Source organism: Rhinolophus hipposideros, assembly GCF_964194185.1.
Source record: "Rhinolophus hipposideros genome assembly, chromosome: 15".
NCBI lineage: Eukaryota > Metazoa > Chordata > Mammalia > Chiroptera > Rhinolophidae > Rhinolophus > Rhinolophus hipposideros.
Window position 1 is genome coordinate 26,064,973 of NC_138061.1, and position 22,525 is coordinate 26,087,497.

Consider the following 22,525-nt stretch of genomic DNA (forward strand, 5'->3'; position numbering starts at 1 on the left):
AGCATTTTACGAAAGAGATTGAAATTTTAAAAAAGAACCAAATAGAATTTCTGGAGATTAAGAACTCAAGAAGAAATTAAAAATGAAATAGCCAGCTTAGGTAGTAGAGTTGACCAGATGGAGGAAAGAATCAATGACATCAAAGATAGACACCTGGAAATTACACGGATGGAAGAAGAAAGAATCTTGAGACTTAAAAGAAATGAAAGAATTCTACAAGAACTTTCTGACTCCATTAGAAAGAGCAATATAAGAATAACGGGCATACCAGAAGGAGAAGAAAGAGAGAAGGGAACAGAGAATATATTCAAACAAATTGTCGATGAGAACTTCCCAAACTCATGGATAGAACTGGATCCTCGAATCCAAGAAGCAAATAGAACACCTAATTACCTCAATCCCAACAGGTCTTCTCCAAGGCACATTGTATGGAAGCTGTCTAAAATCAACGACAAAGAAAGAATCCTCAAGGCAGCCAGGGAAAAGAAGACGGTAACCTACAAAGGAAAGCCCATTAGATTATCATCAGATTTCTCAGCAGAAACTCTACAAGCCAGGAGGGAGTGGAACCAGATATTCAAACTATTGAAAGAGAGAAATTATGAGCCAAGAATAATATATCCAGCAAAGATATCCTTTAGATATGAAGGGGGAATAAAGACCTTTCCAGACATACAGAAGCTGAGGGAATTTTCTAATACACGACCTGCACTACAAGAAATACTAAAGGTGGCTATTCGACCACCATCAACAGGGACAATTTGTGGCAACCAAAACATAAAAAGGGGGAGAGTAAAGGCCTGAACTGGAATATGGGAATGGAGAAAGTAAGCGTGCTGAAGAAAATGGAATACTCTAAATATCAAACTTCCTTTTACATAAACTTAAGGGTAACCACTCAAAAAAAAAAAAATCCAGAACTGAAATATATACTGTAATAAAAGAAGAAACAGAGGGAAACATCATAGAATACCACCACACAGAAATAGCAGACAACAACAAAAAGGCAAAGAAACAATGGAGACACAGCCTTACCAGAAAACTAAAGATAGAATGACAGGAAATCCTCACATATCAATAATCATCCTAAATGTAAATGGACTGAACTCACCAATAAAAAGGCACAGAGTAGCAGATTGGATCAAAAAACTAAATCCAACCATATGCTGTCTCCAAGAGACACATCTCAGCTACAAGGACAAGCATAGACTCAAAGTGAAAGGGTGCAAATTGACACTCCAAGCAAATGGTACCCAGAGAAAATCAGGTGTAGCCATAATGATATCAGATGAAACAGACTTCAGCGTGAAAAAGCTAACAAGAGACAAAGATGGACATTTCATAATGGTAAAGGGGACTATACAACAAGAAGACATAACAGTCATCAATATTTATGCCCCCAATCAGGGAGCACCGAAATATACCAAGCAACTACTAAAAGAACTAAAGGGAGAAATTGACCAAAACACAATTATACTAGGGGACTTAAATACATCATTGACAGCTATGGATAGATCATCCAAACAGAAAATAAATAATGAAATAGCAGCCCTAAATGACACATTAGATGAAATGGACTAACTGACATATATAGAGCAATTCATCCTAAAACATCAGAATATACATTCTTTTCTAGTGTACATGGAACATTCTCAAGAATAGATCATATATTGGAACATAAAATCAGCCTCAGCAAATTTAAGAAGACTGAAATCATACCAAGCATATTCTCTGATCGCAAAGCTTATTGGGTATCAACTGCAAAAAGAGAGCAGGAAAAAACACAAATACATGGAGATTAAACAACATACTTTTAAAGAACGACCGGGTCAAAGAAGAAATTAGAGGAGAGATCAAAAGATACATAGAAACAAATGACAAGGAAAGTACATCCTACCAAAATTTTGGGGATGCAGCGAAAGCAGTTTTAAGAGGGAAATTTATATCATTACAGGTCGACCTCAAGAAACAAGAAAAATCCCAAATAATAACCTCATGTTACACCTTAAAGAACTAGAAAAAGAAGAACAAGTGAAACCCAAGGTCAGCAGAAGAAAGGAAATAAAAAAAATCAGAGCAGAACTAAATGAAATAGAGAACGAAAAGACAGTAGAAAACATTAATGTGAGAAAGAGCTGGTTCTTTGAAAAGATTAACGAAATTGACAAACCCTTGGCTAGACTCACTAAGATAAAAAGAAAGAAGACACTAATTAACAAAATCAGAAATGAAAAAGGGGAAGTTATCACGGACACCACAGAAATACAAAGGATCATCCAAGAATACTATGAAGGACTATATGCCACCAAATTCAATAACCTAGAAGAAATGGACAAGTTCTTAGAAACATTTAGCCTTCCAAGGCGGAACCATGAAGAACTGGAAAATCTAAACAGACCGATCACCAGTAACGAAATTGAATCAGTCATCCAAAACCTTCCCAAAAACAAAAGTCCTGGACCAGATCTCTTCACTAATGAATTCTACCAAACCTTCAAACAGGATCTAATACCAATCCTGCTCAAACTCTTCCAAAAAATTGAAGAAGAGACAGTACTCCTTAACTCATTTTATGAGGCCAACATTACCCTGATACCAAAACCTGGTAAGGACAACACACAAAAAGAAAACTACAGACCAATATCTCGGATGAATACAGATGCAAAAATCCTAAACAAAATTCTAGCAAATCGAATACAACAATGCATTAAAAAGATTATTCATCACGACCAAGTGGGGTTCATCCCCGGGACACAAGGATGGTTCAACATCCGCAAATCCATCAATGTGATACATCACATAAACAAAATAAAGGACAAAAATCATATGATTATATCAATTGATGCAGAAAAACATTTGACAAGATACAACATCCATTTATGATTGAAACACTTAATAAAATAGGAATAGAAGAAAAATATCTTAACATAATAAAGTCCATCTACGACAAACCCTCAGCTAATCTCATAATTAATGGTGAAAAACTGAAGCCCTTTGTTCTATGTTCAGGAACACGACAGGGCTGTCCCCTGTCACCTCTGTTTTTCAACATAGTGTTGGAAGTCCTTGACAGAGAAATCAGGCAAGAGAAAGAAATAAAAGACATCCAAACTGGGAATGAAGAAGTTAAATTGTCACTCTTTGCAGATGACATGACGCTATATATAGAAAACCCTAAAGACTCCACCAAAAAGCTATTAGAAACAATCAACAAATACAGTAAAGTTGCTGGCTACAAAATCAACATACAAAAGTCCACTGCATTCCTATATACTAACAATGAAATCTCAGAAAAAGAAATACAAAAAACAATTCCTTTTGCAATTGCAGTGAAAAGAATAAAATACCTAGGAATAAACTTAACCAAGGATGTGAAGGACCTATATGCTGAAAACTATAAGACATTTTTAAAAGAAATTGAAGAAGACACAAAGAAAAGGAAAGACATTCCATGCTCATGGATTGGAAGAATCAACATAGTTAAAATAGCCACGTTACCCAAAACAATATAAAGGTTTAATGCAATCCCCATCAAAATCCCAATGGCGTTTTTTAAAGAAATAAAACAAAAAATCATCACATTTGTTTGGAACCACAAAAGACCCCAAATAGCCAAAGCAATCTTAAGAAAAAAGAACAATACTAGAGGTATCACACTCCCCGACTTTAGCTTGTACTACAGAGCTACAATAATCAAAACAGCATGGTATTGGCAGAAAAACAGACACATAGACCAATGGAATAGAATTGAGAACCCAGAAATAAAACCACATAAATATGGACAGATAATTTTTGACAAAGAAGCAAGAAACATACAATGGAGAAAAGACAGCCTCTTCAATAAATGGTGCTGGGAGAATTGGATAGCCACGTGCAAAAGAATGAAACTGGGCTGCTGTCTGTCACCATGTACCAAAATTAATTCAAAATGGATCAAAGACTTAAGCATAAGACCTGAAACAATAAACTGCATAGAAGAAAACATAGGCACTAAACTTATGGACCTTGGGTTCATAGAGCATTTTATGAATTTGACTCCAAAGGCAAGGGAAGTAAAAGCTAAAATAAATGAATGGGACTATATAAAACTTAAAAGCTTCTACACAGCAAAAGAAACCATCGACAAAATAAAGAGGCAATCAACTGAATAGGAGAAGATTTTTGCAAACAGTGCCCCCGATATGGGGCTAATATTCAAAATATACAAGGAACTCATGCAATTCAACAACAGAAAAACAAACAACCCAATTGAAAAATGGGCAGAGGACCTGAAGAGACATTTCTCCAAAGAGGACATACGAATTGCAAATAGACATATGAAAAAATGCTCAACATCACTAATCATCAGAGAAATGCAAATAAAAACCACAATGAGATATCACCTCACCCCAGTCAGAATGGCTATCATCAACAAGACAAATAGTAACAAGTGCTGGAGAGGCTGTGGAGAAAAAGGAACCCTCATACACTGTTGGTGGAAATGCAGACTGGTGCAGCCATTATGGAAGGTAGTGTGGAGGCTCCTGAAAAAATTACGAGTAGAATTACCATATGACCCAGCAATCCCTCTCTTGGGTATCTATCTAAAAAATCTGAAAACATTTATACATAAAGATACGTGTGCTCCAATGTTCATTGCAGCTTTGTTTATGGTGGCCAAGACATGGAAACAATCAACATGTACTTCGATAGATGAATGGGTAAATAAGTTGTGGTAGGGCCGGCACCGTGGCTCAGGCAGTTAGAGCTCCATGCTCTTAACTCCGAAGGCTGCCATGTTCGATTCCCACATGGGCCAGTGGGCTCTCAACCACAAGGCTGCTGGTTCAACTCCTCGAGTCCCGCAAGGGATGGTGGGCTCCACCCCCTATAACTAAGATTGAACACAGCACCTTGAGCTGAGCCCGCATGGCTCAGTTGGTTGGAGCACGGGCTCTCAACCAAAAGGTTGCCAGTTCAATTCCTCGAGTCCCGCAAGTGATGGTGGGCAGCACCCCCTGCAACTAAAATTGAACACGGCATCTTGAGCTGAGCTGCAGCTGAGTTCCCGGATGGCTCAGTTGGTTGGAGTGCGTCCTCTCAACCACAAGTTTGCCGATTGGACTCCAGCAAGGGATGGTGGGCTGTGCCCCCTGCAACTAGAAACGGCAACTGGACCTGGAGCTGAGCTGCGCCCTCCACAACTAAGACTGAAAGGACAACAACTTGAAGCTGAATGGCACCCTCCACAACTAAGATTGAAAGGACAACAACTTGACTTGGAAAAAAGGCCTGGAAATACACACTGTTCCCCAATAAAGTCCTGTTCCCCTTCCCCAATAAAATCTTTAAAAAAAGAAAAAGTTGTGGTATATATACACAATGGAATACTGTTCGGCGGTAAGAAAAGATGATATAGGAACATTTGTGACAACATGGATGGATCTTGAGAGTATAATGCTAAGTGAAATAAATCAGACAGAAAAAGTTGAGAACCATGTGATTTCACTGATATGTGGTATATAAACCAAAAACAACAAAAGAACAAGACAAACAAATGAGAAACAAAAACTCATAGATACAGACAATAGTTTAGTGGTTACCAGAGGGTAAGGGGGTGGCGGGTGGTAGATGAGGGTAAAAGGGATCAAATATATGGTGATGGAAGGAGAACTGACTCTGGGTGGTGAATACACAATGGGATTTATAGATTATGTAATACAGAATTGTACACCTGAAATCTATGTAATTTCACTAACAATTGTCACCCCAATAAATTTTTAAAAAGACAAAAAAAATATATGTTTTGGCAGAAAAAAAATATCTGGGTGTTAAATGTGCTTATTTCTATTGGGAGTATTATTACTTCTAGGCTCTCTCAGCAGACACAGCTGGGAATGTGTATGTTTGTGGGTGTTCATGTGTATTCATACACATGTATACATGTACATATATACATACATTTCATATACATACATTTATAGCTAGATTTACTTCTATATCTAGTTATCTATGTATTAAAAACCATGACTTCACACTTCTAAGGACTGAACTGTGTCTCCCCAAAATTCATATGTTGAAGCTGTAACTTCCAATGGGTCTGTTTGTGGAGTCAGGAAGTAATTAAGGTAAATGAGAGTGTCCATAAGAGTGGATGGAGCCTTGATTTCATAGGAATCACATCTGGATAAGAAGGGACACCAGAGAGCTTGCTCTTTGGTGTCTGAGGACACAGCTATCTGCAAGCCAGGAAGAGAGCTCTCACCATAAACCAAATCGGCTGGCACCTTGATCTTGGACTGCCCAGCCTCCAGAACTGTGAGAAAGTAAATTGCTGTTGTTAAACCACCCAGCCTGTGGTACTTTGTTATGGCAGCCTGAGGAGACTAAAATAACACTGGCCTTTAATTCTAATCTACATGAATGGTATTTTTATTTGTTTGTTTGTTTTAGTGTTTCTATAATGTACCATTTGACTATAGGACCTTGCTATTTTTGGCCTGTTCTGGTTCTAAGTTCAGAGAAGAGGGCTGTAGTAAATTGCCTTATGTAATATCCTAAGCAGAAGAGCACATTTTTTAAAAGTTTAGAACGACCAGGATCATTTATCAAGAAAAACAGAGCTGACTCAAAAGTCACAGTGTTGCTTGTCAGCAGAGTGTGAAAGTTTCCTCTGCTTTCCCCAGAACAGGACAAATAGCAACAACAAACCCATGAACAAGTCTCAGCCCCACTGGGTGACCATTTGTAGTTTGAACAACTGCAGGATAGAGAGGGAAAGAGTGGAATGCTGGCTCGGCGTCTGTATATTAAGTGCTGTGCCCCTAGCACCTCATTTCATTCTCACAGTAACAGAGAGGTGAGGGAGATTATTCCCATTTTATAGACGAGAAAATACAGAGGCAGAGAGGTTAAGTCATTTACCTCAGGTTGGATAGATAGAACCCCTTTCCTAGACTTGATTCCTCTAAAAACCAGTACCTTGCTGAGCCATATTGGAGCCTGGGCAAAAGGAAATATGTACACCCCTATATGCACTTATCAAAATATCCTTCATATTCTGAACTAAAAAGAGAATAGAAAGCATGACCATATATAAAGCCTTGTGTTGCCCAATCTGTTCCCATACTATTGTCAATCCTCATAAAGCCAACTGATAGGGGATGCAATGACAACCTGCCTGGGAACTGTGGGCTGATTGGAAGCGACTGTTCCTATTGCAAAATGATGCAGAGTCATAAAACAAACAGCCTCTTTATTTTAAATATTGATCTTTTTTTCACTATGGGTGTTTTGCATTAGTTTTTATTTTTTAAAATATTACATTAAAATTTATCTTGATTACTACTGAGGTTTTTGGTTCTCCTCCCTTACATATTGCACCCAATGAGTGTTTCTCACTCGCCTCACCTTAACCTGATTTCTGGTAAAACCAAGTCTTGGCCTGAGTTACTTCAGGGCTCCATTCCCCAGAGGTGACCCTCTCCCTGTTGTGGGGGAGGGTGGATCCCAGGTCCCCCACTATTGCATGGCCCACACAACTGTGGAATTGACCCATTTTAACATCAGAAATACTGAGTCATAAAGCTATAATAGAAATGGTTCCATTGTGTGGTAAACACATGGTCACATGCCTGCGAAAATGTTTGGAGACACCAGATCTTCTCCACCCAGACTTAGTCACATATGACCTAGAACCCCCAAGTTCCTGATTCCTACCCTGGTATGCTCATCTGAATCATGGCATCAGAATACCTAAGCTCTCCAAGCACTGACACGCCAAGAGTTTGGCCTACTTGTTGCTTACAATGGGGAAGGAAGGAGCTTAGAGGGAGTCCCTGGTTCAGAAGCCCAGCCTCCAGGTCTAGCAGTCTGCACAGTACCCTCCTTAACCAAGCAGTTGACTGAAAGGCTTTGCAAGCAATACTGTCTATTGGAGATGGACGTTGCTGATTTTTGTTCTTTTCCATATTTTCGCAGGGCTTCAGGAAAAGCAAAAAGGAACTACCTTTCAAACTCTTTTAACTACAGCTAAGCACTTGCTGCTGTTGTTTTTGTGCAGGACAGAAAGAGGAACTGGAGACCAAAAGATGAAGAAGAACAGTTCCCAAACATCCCTTTCACCTGCAAAAAGGGACCCATAAAGCCTGGTGTGCTGGCTCTTACTCTTCCCCCTCGGAACTTTTACAGGAGAGAAATCAAAATTACTACGGTTAGCTCTGTAGTGAAGAATAAGTCAGGGAAACCTAGCTGCCTATTCCTGGGCGCCCTTCCTGAACATTTGTGAACCTGTACACAAAAAAAACCCTCATCTCTCCACAAGCATTTATCAATCGCAAGAGCCGTACTGAACACCCTGCTTCCATTCCTGACCCTTCCAAGTTCCAAGCTCTAGCCAAAGGGACCTTCTGAAAACACAAATTTGTCATGAGGATGAAATGAGCTAATATTTGTAAAGTACTGACTGGCATTAGTGGCACATAGGAAGTGCTAGACAATGTCTATTTAATAAATACATATAATGCTATTCCCCTCAGAGGATCTGCAGAAGAAATGGAAACTTCTCCACTGCCTGCCTCTGCCTTCGGCTTCCCCACGGCTCTCTCTCCCTTGCTAGCCTTACTCCAGGCCTCATTTTAAGTCTCCCTGAGTCAAGCTACCTCCTGGTCTTAGCACGTGCCAGGCTCTCTTCCTTAAACGCTCTTTCCCCACGCACTCCTCTTCATGTGGAGACTTCAACTCCCTCCTACCTCAGCTTAAATGTTACTTCTGTCTGCCAGGACCTCCCAGAGGGAGCTTTGGTTCCTCCATTTTACCCTCCTAAGCCATGTTTATCACAATTGTAATAAGAGCTAAATGGTACAGGCCTTTTAATGTCTGCCTCCCTTACTGGAACATCCCCAGGGGAAGGACTTCTAGGCGTCTCCTGTTAACTTCTAGTCAAGAAACTCGGACAAGGTGGGTCCCTCATGGGCCATTGTCGAATGAATGAATGAAACCTCTTTTAATCCTGTCTCATTTAGGTAACTGGCGCAAGGCTGCAACCCTGATCCAAGATTCCAACCCACAACATGCTGGCCTTGAAGCCCAAGGTCTGACCACCGCACTGACTGTCCCTCCCTCTCCCTCAAAACTGGAGCCAGAACATAAGTGGTCTGGGAGGTGGGTTTAAGGAACTGCAGGTCTGTTTGATGAGGAACACACGCTCCAAAGAACTCGGCGCGGTGCGCACTGGCCTCGGGCCCAAGGGAAGGTGCACCCATCGCATGTACAATGCAGGGCCAGCCGCCGCCGCACCCCAGGGTAGGAATGCGGCCCCGCCCCGCTCCCGCGCCAGCAAAACCGCGCCCTCCCGGGGGACTGACGTCAATGAAGGGGGCGCCTCCCCGCCCGACGCGAGGGTGGAGGGGGAGAAGGGAAGCGGCCCGGGCGGACACGCCCCTCACCTCTGCCCCGCCGCTGATTGGACCCGGGAATCTTCGCACTCGGGTTTGGAGGCCTGCGGAGGGAAGGGGGCGGGGCCAGGACACGCCCCTCGCTCCTCTGCGGTCGCTGATTGGCCCACGGAGTCTCCGCGTTCGATTTTGGAAGGCTCTCCTCGGAGCTCACACCAAGGATCTGCTGAGGATTGGCTGTTCGGCTAAGGATCGCTTTCTCTGGGGAACCACGGCTGTGACCGAGGTGGCCCGCCTCGGGCAGCCAGGTACGCAGGTCCGTGACCCGACTCACGCTGCACTGGGAGCGGGCGGGAGGGCAAGCGGTGAGAGCCCGGATGCCGCCGGGACCCGAACTCCCAGGTCCATCTAGGGGCCGTTGTGCGAAGCGCCACGTCTAACCTCGAGGGCCGACCGGTGCTGGGGATGTCGCCGTGTAACCTCGGCCAGGATACCCCTCCCAATCTCTCGTCCTGTCGGTAAACGCCGCCTCGTTCTCGTGAGCACCTTCGCGGCAGAAGCCGGGTGCTGCGCCAGCCCTTTCGAAAGGCCAGGCAGGGGTTGGAGTAGTCGCATCTTAGCTCTCCCCATCCTGGTTTGAGGTCTGTCGGCGCTGCGCTTCAGTGTGGTGAGTAATCTCTCTAACTCCCCGCGGGGCCGTAGAGTGCGGAGGGCACAGACGCTGGCTTGGAAGACCCGGCTTTCCATCCCTGCGCCTTGTAAAGCCCGCAGAAGCAGATAACGTGCTCCGGGAGGTTTCACTGAAGACCTTGGCAGCCATCTGGCGGGAACAAAAATAACAGTGGTTGAGAACGTGGGCGCTGAGGTCAGACTACCTGAGTTCCTATCTCAGCCTTATCACCTACTATCTGTGTGATTTTGAGCAAGTTGCTTAACCTATCTAAGCTTGGCTTTTTCATCTGTAAAATGGGTGTAGTGGTAATGCCTTCTCATGGGGTGTCATGAGGCTTAAGAGATCACCGGTCTGAAAGTGCTGTTCTGCACGTGACTTGGAGCGAGGTGCCTCAATGGCAGCTACGATTTAAAAGTCCACAAATAACTCCATTTCCTTTTACCCTCTTCTCCCTAGAAGGAGTTTCATGATAGTGATGAAGATGAAAATGACAGTGATTCTATCCTCCCTGGTGGTTAAACAGCCTTTCCCTACATCGTTCATTCATGAAATAATGTACTGGGATGGATGCTTTTGCATACTCAATCTCCCTTAACCCCTGAGGGTTATTTATTTTCACCATTTTGATGATGAACAAACTGAGGCAGGGGAAAACTGGGGCTTGCCAAGGTCACCCCGTTATCAGTGACACAGCCAGAATTCAGGAATCTTTAAATCTTAAAAAGTTATTTCTAGATCTAGTAGGAATTTTTTCTAGGTTATATCTGAGAATTGGTCTGGGGAAAGGGCCCAGTTCCTTTTTCCACCTTCCAGGACACAGATTTGAACGCCAACGTATGTTCAGTTCTCTCAGGCATGCCTGGCTGAGGCTAGGCCCTTCCGGGTGGGGGGCCCACACGGCAGTTTGGACTGGGCCTCCCACTGGAGGATCCACAGATTTTGGCTGCTGTCCAGTGGCATGTCTGTGCAGGGAAGCAGGCCAGGGCCACAAGTGTTGATTTGGGCCTTGGGCCAGAGCCTGCAGTTCTTTTTCTAAGAGGCCCTTGGTCTCTGATTACAGATTATTGCCACCACCATGGTTATCCGAAGGAGGGGAGCTGAGGAGTCAGTTGCTGCCTAGCTCACACAAGTGTATTCTGCCTCTCATGGTTACTTGCGCCTCCGAGACCACGGTGGACATAGGTGTCTGAACGAGCTTCATATATTACAAAGAATGCTCAGTTGTGCACCATATTAATATATTGCAAATTCATTGCATGGTGAGTCACTTTTTAAAATATATGTCTTTGTTAGAGCCCTACAGTTCATTTATTGCCTGTTTCAAAACAAGTTGAACTTTGTCACTTTCAACATTTGGTATTTACTTTTGGGATTCATTTTTAACCTAGTTTATGTCAAACTGAAGTATTTTGCAATTAGTCTTTAGTCATTTGCTCCCAGACCCATGCTTATCTTTTATGTCAGCTCTGAAACGAAAGATTCATTTGTAAGCTTTTTATTTTTTATTATTTTTGTTTTTTTAAAATTTATTGGGGTGACAATTGTTAGTAAAATTACAGAGATTTCAGGTGTACAATTCTGTATTACATCATCTATAAATCCCATTGTGTGTTCACCACCCAGAGTCAGTTCTCCTTCCATCACCATATATTTGATCCCCCTTACCCTTATCTCCCACCCCCCACCCTGTAATCTTTTAATAGCCCTGTGGTTTCATTGTCCAGTTGAAAAAGTACCATTGTTCAAGTATACACTTTTTTTCCTGGATTCAGGTCTTCTCCAGGAAATGAGGGGGAAAGTAACTATTAAACACATTGAATGAGACCGGAAAAATTTCTTCTGCTAAGTATTCTGATTCAGTTTTCCTAAAGTTTACAATCTAATCCCACCTGATACCCACTGATTTTTATTCCCAGCCTCAATCTGCTGGCTGAATCTCAGGATGGGAAGCAGAGTGTAGCCTGAGGGGCCTCAAAATCTGAGGGGCCCCCACCTCCGTCAGGTTCATGGAGGGTATGGTTGAGTCTGGAGTTTCAGACTCTTCCAATGATTTTTCATTAGTGCATTTGTAACTCAACTGTCACTCCGAGGCTGGAGGTCGGGCCTTGCAGCCCTGGCAGAGGTGACCGGACTAGCTGGGAAGTCAGGCTCCAAGCCATTTCCTCCCTAAGGAAGCTGCTGCTATTTGATCCTGTTGCCATTCTCTCTGAGGGGAGGGTGAGATTGCCTGAGTCTGAGACAAGGGACATGATGGCTTCTCTCACCACCCAGACCCCCCTAGGCCATAGCCAGCCTAGGTCACTAGTGCTTTAGTGAAGTGAGTTTTCTGCCTGGTATTAGACCCTGACCCCAGCACCCACAGCAGCAAAACAGTGTCTGGCCTCAATGGAAGACTGAGAAGGGGAGCTACTTGTTGGGAAGTTTTCTGGCACCTAGTTAGCCAGACCTATCCACACAAGTTGCTCCTAGGCCCTGGCAGACAAGCAAACCCACCTCTGCTTCTGTACACACCTAACATCATCGTGGAATCCTTGACTCTCAACACTGGCACGTGCCCTCAGAGACCATCAGCATCCATCTGTTCTTGTAGGTAAAAGAGGGAAACAGGCCCACGGCGGCATGGGAAGTACCTGAGGCCTCTCAGCCACTGAGTGGCAGAACTGGGGCTCGAACCCCATCCTCTGATTCATTAGCCATGGCACTGTGCCCTGGGCTGGGTTGCAGTTCCAGATTTCATTTGTGGAAGGGAGAGATCTTCCTCTTCAGAGTGCCATGCGTTCAAGGCTGGGGCAGCCTGTCACCGAGTGAACAGCCCTGACGTCAGTGAAAAGATGAAAATAAATTCCACACCCCATCCCTGCCTTGAGTGTGGTGTAGTCAGTGTTCTTCCTTTCCACTGGTGTGTTTCCCCCTGTGTGAATTAGATAGGAGTGAATACTAATAATGAAGCACTCCTCACAGAAATGATGGGAAGAAATGTGCTTTGAGCTGGTTCTGGCCTTGGATAAGACACGGGTACTTATATGAGTCTCCCAGCTTCCCTTTGTTCCGCTGTGAACTGGGGTGAGTATAACAGTGCCTGGTTCCTGGAATTGTTTTGAGGATGAAATGATATCATACATATTGCCTGATTAACAGAATAAACGCCCTATAGTTACCTTTGATTTCTGTTTATCAGCCTGAAGGTGTTACTTGGTGACTGTTGTTTTTTAGTCACAGTATATTTATATTATCCAGTTCTGGGGTTTAGTTACCACACACATACTAGGTTTTAACTGGATTCCCATAATAATGCCTACGGAGGGTTTTAAAGTTCCCATTTTCCACATGAAAAGCACAATTTTTATGAAGTTAATTTATCTGAAAGTCTTCTGCAGGTTTAGTTATTAAATCTTTTGAAAAGAGAGTGGGGTTCTTATGATAGAAGGCCTAGAAAGTGGGGCAGGGGAGTGTGGAAATTACTGGAATAAAGCGGGAAGGCCAGGGCAAGGGAAGGATGGTCTGAATAGGATGAAGAGAGGGCTCAGATTCGCCAGAGAACAAAAAGATGAGAGTCAGGGGTACTTCTGCAAGTGGGCTGAGGAGAGGAAACCAGTAATGCTTTTATTTATATTATTCTGTTACGTTTGCATTTTTACAGTGAGCACGTACATATTCCTTTTCCCCTTTTTAAGCCATTGCTGGTTAGCAGATCTCTCTGTAGCTCGCTGTGGAATGAGGTCTGACTTAACCAGGACCTTCCCATTAGGCCAGCGCTGTGAGCAGTAGAGGGAACCAGGCAAGGCAGGCCCTCAGCTGGCTCTGGGCAGACTGCTTGGAGGAAAGGAGGGTCCAGTTCACACCCAAGTATAAAAGTCAAGGAGGCCAAAAAGAGGGGCATTTGCATTTATTTAGCACTTATTGGGTACCTGGTATCATACCAAACTCATTTAATCCTTACAACAATCCTGAGAAGTGCTTATCAGCTCCATTTGACAGTTAAGCAGGCAGGCACAGGGAGGTTGACTAACTTGCTGAAGTCACAGCTAGGCAGGTGGCAGAGCTGGGATTCAAACCCAGTCCTTGGTCTTTCTTGTCTCCAGTCTGTTTTCCGATCCCATGGCTTTTTCAGGCTACACCAGAGACAAGGATAAGCTGGGTGAACCTCTTACACCTTTATTGTTGAACATGAACTAAGCAGAACTGAGGGAGATGATTTAATTTTCATTTCTTGGATATGGTGAGGGGACATCAACATGAGCCTTTTATTGGATTTCCTTAGTAGAAGTTTCAGCCTCTTCCTTGATACTGTATTGTTGTCCTGTAGCCCCTTCTGCCCCTTTCTCTCTGTGGGCCTTTGGACTGTAGTTCAATCTGATTGGTCTATTTCATATTGTTTGCTAAATTACATGGACTCGGTTCATCCGCAAGGTCTTGAAAATAGGTGGTGGGATGACTTGTCAATTTTATAGCTGGACAAGCAGACTAGTGGAACATCAAGCTCTGTTCTTCATGCTTTGTGTGTCTTCACCCAGTCCTCACAGCAGCCCTGCGAAGTAGGTCTGAGTACAGCCGATCAGTTTACACAGGAAGCAGCTGGGGCATGCAGGGCCAGCAGCCCGTAAGTGGTGGAGGTGACTAGAAGTGGGATTCCCACCCAGGTAGGCCAGCTCCACAACCCCTCTGACTTTTGGGCTGCAGAGCCTGGGCCCCAGCATCAGAGATCTGGATTCTGTTCCTCAGTTTCCTCATCTGTGGAGTGAGGAGGATACAAGTACCTACTTCCTAGGGCTGCTGTGTTCACATTTCAACGTTACGTAAATAGGGCTGTTCCAGCGGTGCCTGACCTGTGAGAAGTGCTCAGCACATTTCTGCTGCTGCTGCTGGAGTTATCATTAGGACCTGGATATCCTGGGCACTGCCTGGACTTTAAAGCCAAACAGACCTGTATTCTATTTCTGGCTCTGCACTTACCACAGGGCTCTGACTGTGGGAAAGTCATTTAACCTCTGAGTCACATTTCTTCATCTGGAAAGTGGGGGTAAACAATTCTTACCTCACAGGTTTCTGTGACTCTTAAGTAAGTTAACACGTGTCAGACACAAGCACTCTGTAATAAAAGTTTGGCTATTATTATTTCCCCAAGGTGCCCTGGGAAATTAGAGCAATGTGAAGATAAGCCTTACTCTACTTTGGCTCCTGCAAAATAAGTAGAACCACCAGAAGTCCTTGAATTAGACAGGGCCCCCAGGTTTGGGAAGGACGTGCTGAGCTGCTGCTGTCCCTCCATGCTTTCCATCCTCAGAGCACCCGGGATGGGCACCCCAGCCTCTGTGGTGAGCGAGCCACCCCCTTGGCAGACCCCGACGGAGGCCCGGGGCCGCAAGCAGGCCTCGGCTAACATCTTCCAGGACGCTGAGCTGCTGCAGATCCAGGGCCTGTTTCAGCGCAGTGGGGACCAGCTGGCCGAGGAACGGGCGCAGATCATCTGGGAGTGTGCAGGGGACCACCGCGTGGCAGACGCCTTGAGAAGGCTGCGTAGGAAGAGGCCCCCAAGGCAGAAACTCCTGGGCCACTCGCTGCATCACTGCAGACGGCTCAGGTAGGTTCCTGGGCCTGGAGGGCTGAGGGAAGGAGAGCACTAATGATGCCCATTCCACCCTTTCCTGGCTGTGGGACCTGGAGCTACCGACCTGCACTCATTATAAAGTGCCATTGGGGTTGTTGTAAGGTCTACACAGTGCCTACCACCTGGTTGGCACTTAAAAGGCGCTGTTACTATTGGAGTCATATATGACCCTGTGAACTCCCAGGGAAAGGGGTGCCTGCATCCTATCAGTGTTACCTCATTTCACAGTGATTCTCATCTAGGTGGGAGGGACTTTTGTTTAGAAGGAAAAAAAATCCTGTGTACCTATTATTGAACAGATAACATTCAAAAAACAACTGGTGAAGCTCTCAGCTGTGGGATTCTAGAGAATATAGCACAGCGAAGTACTGCAGAGGCATCAAAGGTTACAAATTGTTGGGAAACTTGACCTTACACTTTCTCTAGTCATCTTCCTCTTTGCTTAGGTCACTGCCAGCCCAGGAACAGGGAGCCCCCCAAGATAGAGCTGAACCACACGGCCTAACCAACCACTACGGGTATAGTCTGGGCTCCATTCCTCTGCTGCCTTCTCCGGGGCCCACAACCAGAACATCAGACCTGAACAGGCCTTCTGAGATCAGGTCCATATTAACCCCAATTGATTAATAATCCCTACTTGGCACCTTGCTAAGGATACTTGGTTCCTCCAGTCTTATATCATGACTGACTAATGTCTGCCATGAGTATAGGATGAAGAAATGGAGAAATGTTGAGTACTGCACACCCTGATCTAGTCTAACTCTTTATAAAAGAGAAATCTGAAAGCTTTGCCTTATCATGTAGCTCTCAGTGGGCAGAGACAAGACCACAGCCTTTGTCTCCTTTTGTCCTAATAGTGTGTTTTAGTGCACGTGACCAAAACCTCAGTCCCCATTCTTCCTATTGACGTTGCCCTATTACTCACTTGTTTCCTGCAGAATCCCAGAGCCCCACGCTCCAGCGGTCGACCCACAGAGCAGTGCCACTGAGATGGCTTCCAGCGATCAGTATCTGAACTCTAGGAGGACAAGTGCCAGGATCCGCCGGAATTGGAGGAAGCCAGGCCCCACAAGCTACCTCCATCAGATCAGACACTGATGCAGGGAAGGGGCTGGGAATGGCAGTATCGGAAATCATAGGGACTTTTGCCAAAGGGACTGGGGAGGCGAAGGGGACTTGAGGCAGACGGCCCCACATGCTGCTACTGGCCTGCTCAATTCAGAAAAGGACTGGACGTGTCCACTGAGCTCTAGTTATGTGGGACCCATTCCTCACCAGGAGGAGACAAAGCGAATGTCTTGCCTCGACCCTTCCCCATCTAACACTATGTACCTAGGCTGCATGATATTCCCCGGGGAGCCAAGTGAGGGGCACTCAGACTGAGCACCACATCACTCCTGCTACTAACCTTCCTGCTACTATGATCCATGGTCCAGCAGCCTGTCCCGCACCCCATGCCTGTCAAGCCACACAAGGAAATTGTGGTTTAAGTGGCAAAATAAAAAAGAACGTTTGCATCAAGAACTGTGTGAGTCTGTCACAGAAGGGGACAATACCAAAATGGGTGCTCTGGAGCCAGCGGGTGAGTTGAGGCTCATTTCAGGGAAGGGGTGTGTGTTCCCAAGGAGAAAATAGGGCTGGCCTCCTTTGCTTTCTCACCGCCATCCCCTAGAGCCCATGCCGAAGCCTTTTCTAGAGGCTGGCAGATGGGGAGAAGCATCTCTGGGCAGTCCTGATCCACAGGAAAGGAGAGGGTTCTTGGCCCCTGACCAGCTCTAGAAGAGGGAAGGCTATTATGGTCAGCCCTGCAGAGTGGGCAGTGAGCCTGTAGTCACAGTGGGTGCTAGCTCCTCAGCTGGCTTCTTCATTCCCAGCGGCCAACCTTCCGGAAGTGGATCAACAGGAGCCAATCATTCTTGAGCCTCCTGCATTATCTGAGGTTTCCATCGCCTGAAAAACCCTGGGGTGAGGATTTTTGATTACTATTCTGACTTTGCCTCAAAAGAAGCATACCACTTGCTCATTTGCATTCAGCTCTCCTCCCACCCATCCTATCTGCTTGATCATCATCCATCACTAAAAGGAGCCGGGGTTCAAAGTGCTCTGAGGGGGTGGTGGTGCACACACGGAGCAGGGCTGCCCTCTCATGGCCAAGAAGAGAAGCCCATCCACATTCCTTATCCCAAACCCGTGGGCCTAGATGATTTTGGAATTCAGCATTTTGTTGTTTTTCAGGAAGTAGTCAGTGCAGACCCTCTATAACCCCTAGTAGGGGAACGTCTCATAACAAAACATCAATATTTCTGCAACAAATGTTCGCACTAAGAGGCATATATGATGATTACACAGAGCTTCACATCGGTGTGGGCTCAGGTCAGTTTTGCTGTCAAATGAGTTATGAAAATATTCTTGGTTTTCAGAGAATTAGAACTTTGGAAATGAGGACCTGTATTTTTCCTACTAGAGGAAAATAGACTCAGGAGCCCTAACTCAGCAACTCCATGGAAAAGCAGTGTTCTTTGTTCTTAAAATTGCATTCTACCTTGTCTACCTTCCACCAAAAAGAACCTAGACAAATAAAGGTCAGAATTGGACTTGTTATTCATACATTTGCATTGATTTAAATACATTACGTACAATTTCTACAGTGCATTAGAACAATACAGAGGCAGCAGGACTCAGCCCAGCCGCTACTCCCTGACACTGGGGGACAGCGCCTATAGCTGGCAGAGGCCGGGCGATTCCATGAGTGCCACCCAGAAGCCTGCCCTGGCACTCTGGGCCCCTGGCTCTCCCAAAGTCCACATTCAAGGCAACCTGAGTATAGGCTTCAAGGAGAACGGAGACAGGCCAGGAAAGGATGCCCCCCACTCAGGACTGGGACCAGCCCCCTTGTACGTTGGACCCAATTTCCTTCTCACAGAGCTGGTCTGGATGAGGGCAACATGCAGACCTGTTTGGCTGAGGGAGCAACCAGGCTCCTCAGGCTCTCTTGACACCCAGGTAGGGAGCTTTACCACACGTTTGTGTAAAAGATGTCTATGGAGAACTAAACACAACTGCCCTTCTGGCTTCTGGGAGCCCTGCTGCTCCTGCAGTCTGAGGGCAAACATTCTCGCAAACCTGGTCCCCAAGGCTAGTGCCAGGTCAGCTGACTGGGATTGTCAGGGCTGGGGCCGGCTGGAGAACTGTGCCATGAACTACGGGCATGCACATCCAGCTCCCAGAGATTCTTCCTGTCAGCTAGACAGAAGCCCACTCAAGCTGGCTCCCGGGGGCTGGAATGCAAGGGGCCCAGCCTGGTCCTGGCATAGCTGATGAGAGGGCTGCACACCTCTGCTCTGCCTCCTGGATGGCGGGAGCTGGGCAAGCAGAGGGCACATAGCCATAGTCCTCGCTCCCTTTCTTTGGTTGTTTTTCAAACCTTCATGATAATCTTTCCAAGGCTGATTGACCAATCGCCAGATGCCAGAAACTTGAAGAGTCCAGTCGCACAGGGTTGACCGTAGCCACAGATGGCATCCTCAACTACGTCCTGAGGCCGTTCTTTGCTTTGGTGTAGAAAGGACTGAGACACCCGGCAAGGGGGACACTGAAGGGAGAGAGACGGCAGCAGGAAGATGCACACCGAGCGGGCAGCTACTGGGAAACCGTTTGAAGGTCTCTCTCCTTTGGGTCCCACCTTTCTCAAGAAGCCATGGAAAAACTGGCCTGGAACAAGAAGTCGGGGAGCAAAGGGCAGCTACCAATTAGGCAGAATACAAGTCCTGTTACCTCCACGGTCCTAATATCCTGTTCTCTTATGAGCTGAGACCACTCCAGAACCCAGACTGAACCCTAAGTCAAGAGTTGAGGAAAACTATCTAAAATAAGAGGAACAAATTAGAGGACTGAGAGAGTTTATCACCTGTGGCGAGGGTAGAGGACTCAGGAAGCAAGGCTGGGGTAACTTTGCCCATAGACCCATCGCAGCTCCCAGCAGACACTCACGCCATACGCATCACTTGTGCTGGGGAGTCCACATCCTCCCTCTTGACTTTGCCTGAGTGGTAGGCTAGCCGCAGGCCTGCGCTAGAGTTTGGGTCCCTAGCAGGGCAGAGAGCAGAGCCGATCTATAGGGTCATATACAGAACTGCTGGGAGGTCTAAAGCCAAAGTACTCCCGCCATGCAAATTGCATTTGGAGGCTTTTTAGTCAGCCTATTGCACTGATAGCAGGGGAAGACGACTTGGCAAAAACCCAAAGGACGGGTGTGGCTTCTGTCTGTTCCAGCTGCCAGTCACCCAGCTGCCTTGGTCCATGGGCGTGAGGGAACTGCGAGGCACCTGAACGTCTGGGTCCATGCAAATGTAGGTCTGGATTCGAGGTTTCTGGCATGAGAGGAGCTGGGATTCTGCCTGGGTTTTGCTAATAGTATTTCAATTTGTTTCTGTTATTTGTTTGTTTCTGATGCAGAATATAATGAGGAATTGCTAGAGAGCAGGGAATCGGGAGGAAAGGGAATTTCCCAGCCTGCCCCCAGGAGACCCTGGAAGGAAGATGCTCCTTCCCCGGCATCTGGACTCCTTGCATGGAGCTCCAGCCCTGGCAGCACTTAGAAGGGCCCACCAGCACTTACTGTCCCTCTGATTGTGCTTCTCCCCGTGCTTGGGAAAGTCCTGAGGGGGTGGCGAGCAGAGAGGGAGGGCTCTCAAGGGCACTGCTCTTTCCTCTGGCTTCTCTGGCTTTTCCTGCAACCCATGCCCCAGGCTTCATCCCAGTCCAAGTCTCAGACAATGCGCCTTTGTCTCAGGCTACCACCAGGAAAAGAAAGGCTTCCGACTCTGAAAGCTCTGTGTGTAGGACTCGTTAGCAGACCGCTGGTGGGAACGGGCCGTCTCGACAATCACGGGTGGCATCTGAACCAGGTGCAGGGGACTCTTGTTATCTTTCAAGGCCTGAGTCAGATTTAGGATCTGCAGTGGGAAAAATGAGATCAGTGAGGGTCAGGCCTAGACCTCCAGGTCTGCATCTGAAGGGAGACTGGCAGAGAGAGCGCGCCTTCAAATCAACAAAAACATAAACAGCACACCAATGGTAAACTGCACAATCAGGCTATTTACAAAAGTAGGAATATAAGTGGGCAATATATAGAAAATGGAAACCTCTATAGTCATTTTAAATTACAAATTACAACAAATATCTCCTATGTTTTGCCCTTCTAGTCAGTAAAGGTACAAAGACGACAGAGTTGGGGAGAATTCAGAGACATGGCTGTGGAGCTAGACCATGGGACAATCTTTCAGAAAGGTCAGTGGACAATAAAGGCTTAAATGTGAATAGGTTTGATTTATAGATGATGTAATACAGAATTGTACACCTGAAATCTATGGAATTTCACTAACAATTGTCACCTCAATAAATTTTTTAAAAAAAAGTGAATAGGTTTCTGACTCAGCAATTCCATTTTCAGGACTAAGGAAACAGTCGTTCACATGCACCGAACAGTTTCAACTAATACAATCCGGTATTGTTTATAAAGTGAAAATGATATAAATGCCCAAGAGTATGGGATCAGTTAATAATTTAAAGGATAAGGAACAATTTAAAAAGATGCTTTATAGTATGGAAAGCTGTTCACAATTGTTATTAGATATAAAAGGAGATAAAGAGCCAGTATTACAATGTGACTCCACAATTATTTTCTAAAACACTATCTTCCTATTTACCTATCTGCAGAGAAAAAAAAGCCTGGAAGTTGGCATGATTACATCTGAGCCAAGGAATTATAGGTGATACTTATTTGTTTATTACTATTTATCCTTATTTTCTGATTTTCCTACAAAGACCATGCATTTTAAAAAGCCAACATTTCAGTTGGATTCTCCTTCTAATGCTGTCTCTTCATCATCTTTTTATTTAAATAAAATTTTTACTTTGGAATAATTAATAATTGTAGATTTACAGAAAACTTGCAAAGATAGTACAGAAAGTTCCTGTATACAATTTACGCAGTTTCTCCTAATTTTAACATCTTCTATAACCACGGTACATTCAGTAAAACTAGGAAATAAACACTGGAACATTACTGTTAACCAAACTCCAGACTTGATTCAGATTTCTTTAGCTTTTCCAGAAAGTGCTTTTTCTGTTCCAGGATCGCATCTAGGATACCACACTGTATTTAATTCCTTATCAACTTTTGTTTGTATTTTAGAGATATCTCAGATGTGTCCCTGGGGACACATTTTCTCCCCCTTGTCAAAATTAGAATACCATTTATCTTCTCTGGCAGGATAGTACAAAAGCTGAAGCTATCCTATGACGGCCTTCTTTAAACAACTAGATGTTGACGATTTGCACGGCCTGGCCCCTCAAATCGCACAGACACACAGCCCTCGGGCCAAATATCCTTGGCGCACAGAGGCTGCCCAAAAAGAGGCAGAGATTCACCTGGAACAGAGGTCAGAAGTCAGAAGTGGATCCTACCAGTGATTTATTCCTTTTTTACTTACTTGTTTTGGCACTTGTCTGCATCCTACACTGTGTCAAAGAGCTTTGTGCACAGATCAAAGTAGAGAACTAAAAGAAGGCTCAAACAGATTGTGCGGGAGACCACCCAACTTAAGAGACAGGATTTTCAATCTGCTCTGGTTGGGTCTTCCTGTGCTTCCTTTGGTTCTTTGGGTTAGAAGCTGCTTTTCATGCATGCTGAAGTATGGGGATAAAATGTCAATTGTCTACTACTTCTGTTTCCCCCCAAATAAAACCTAGTTGAACCATCAGCTCTAATGAGTCTTTTGGAGCAACAAATTAATACAAGACCCAGTATGATATTATATTATACCTGGAATTATATTATATTACATTACATTATATATTATATAAGAC

At 45.0% G+C, this 22,525-nt stretch overlaps 2 protein-coding genes across 25 annotated transcripts in view; one reads left to right on the forward strand and one right to left on the reverse strand.

Annotated features, from left to right (window-relative positions):
- The first annotated feature begins 9,553 nt into the window (after positions 1-9,553).
- AVPI1 (arginine vasopressin induced 1) lies at positions 9,554-17,174 on the forward strand. 22 transcript variants are annotated; one of them, XM_081073718.1, is made up of 5 exons: positions 9,554-9,690; positions 11,108-11,306; positions 15,332-15,628; positions 16,102-16,257; positions 16,594-17,174. In XM_081073718.1, exons 3-5 carry the CDS (start codon positions 15,342-15,344, stop codon positions 16,751-16,753), a joined length of 603 nt encoding a protein of 200 aa, XP_080929844.1. In that variant the 5' UTR covers positions 9,554-9,690; positions 11,108-11,306; positions 15,332-15,341; the 3' UTR covers positions 16,754-17,174. The 22 variants fall into 22 exon arrangements, 20 of the variants coding, with proteins under 20 accessions (XP_080929844.1, XP_080929837.1, XP_080929829.1 ...); XM_081073703.1 differs by having other exon boundaries at positions 9,560-9,682; positions 16,102-16,173; XM_081073716.1 differs by having other exon boundaries at positions 9,562-9,682.
- The window catches only part of PI4K2A (phosphatidylinositol 4-kinase type 2 alpha), a 29,816-nt gene continuing 21,208 nt past the window's right edge, over positions 13,918-22,525 (reverse strand). The window contains exons 9-10 of one of the 3 annotated variants that reach the window (XR_013994952.1): positions 20,274-20,610; positions 13,918-14,159 (exon numbers count right to left, since the gene is read on the reverse strand). Coding sequence is in view for 1 of the 3 variants with exons in the window: in XM_081073701.1 (XP_080929827.1) it covers positions 20,449-20,610 (162 nt within the window). In the remaining 2 variants the exon portion in view is untranslated. Of the gene's footprint in view, positions 14,160-18,232; positions 20,611-22,525 lie in introns of those variants that run through there. The other 2 variants (XR_013994953.1, XM_081073701.1) reach the window with 2 other exon arrangements.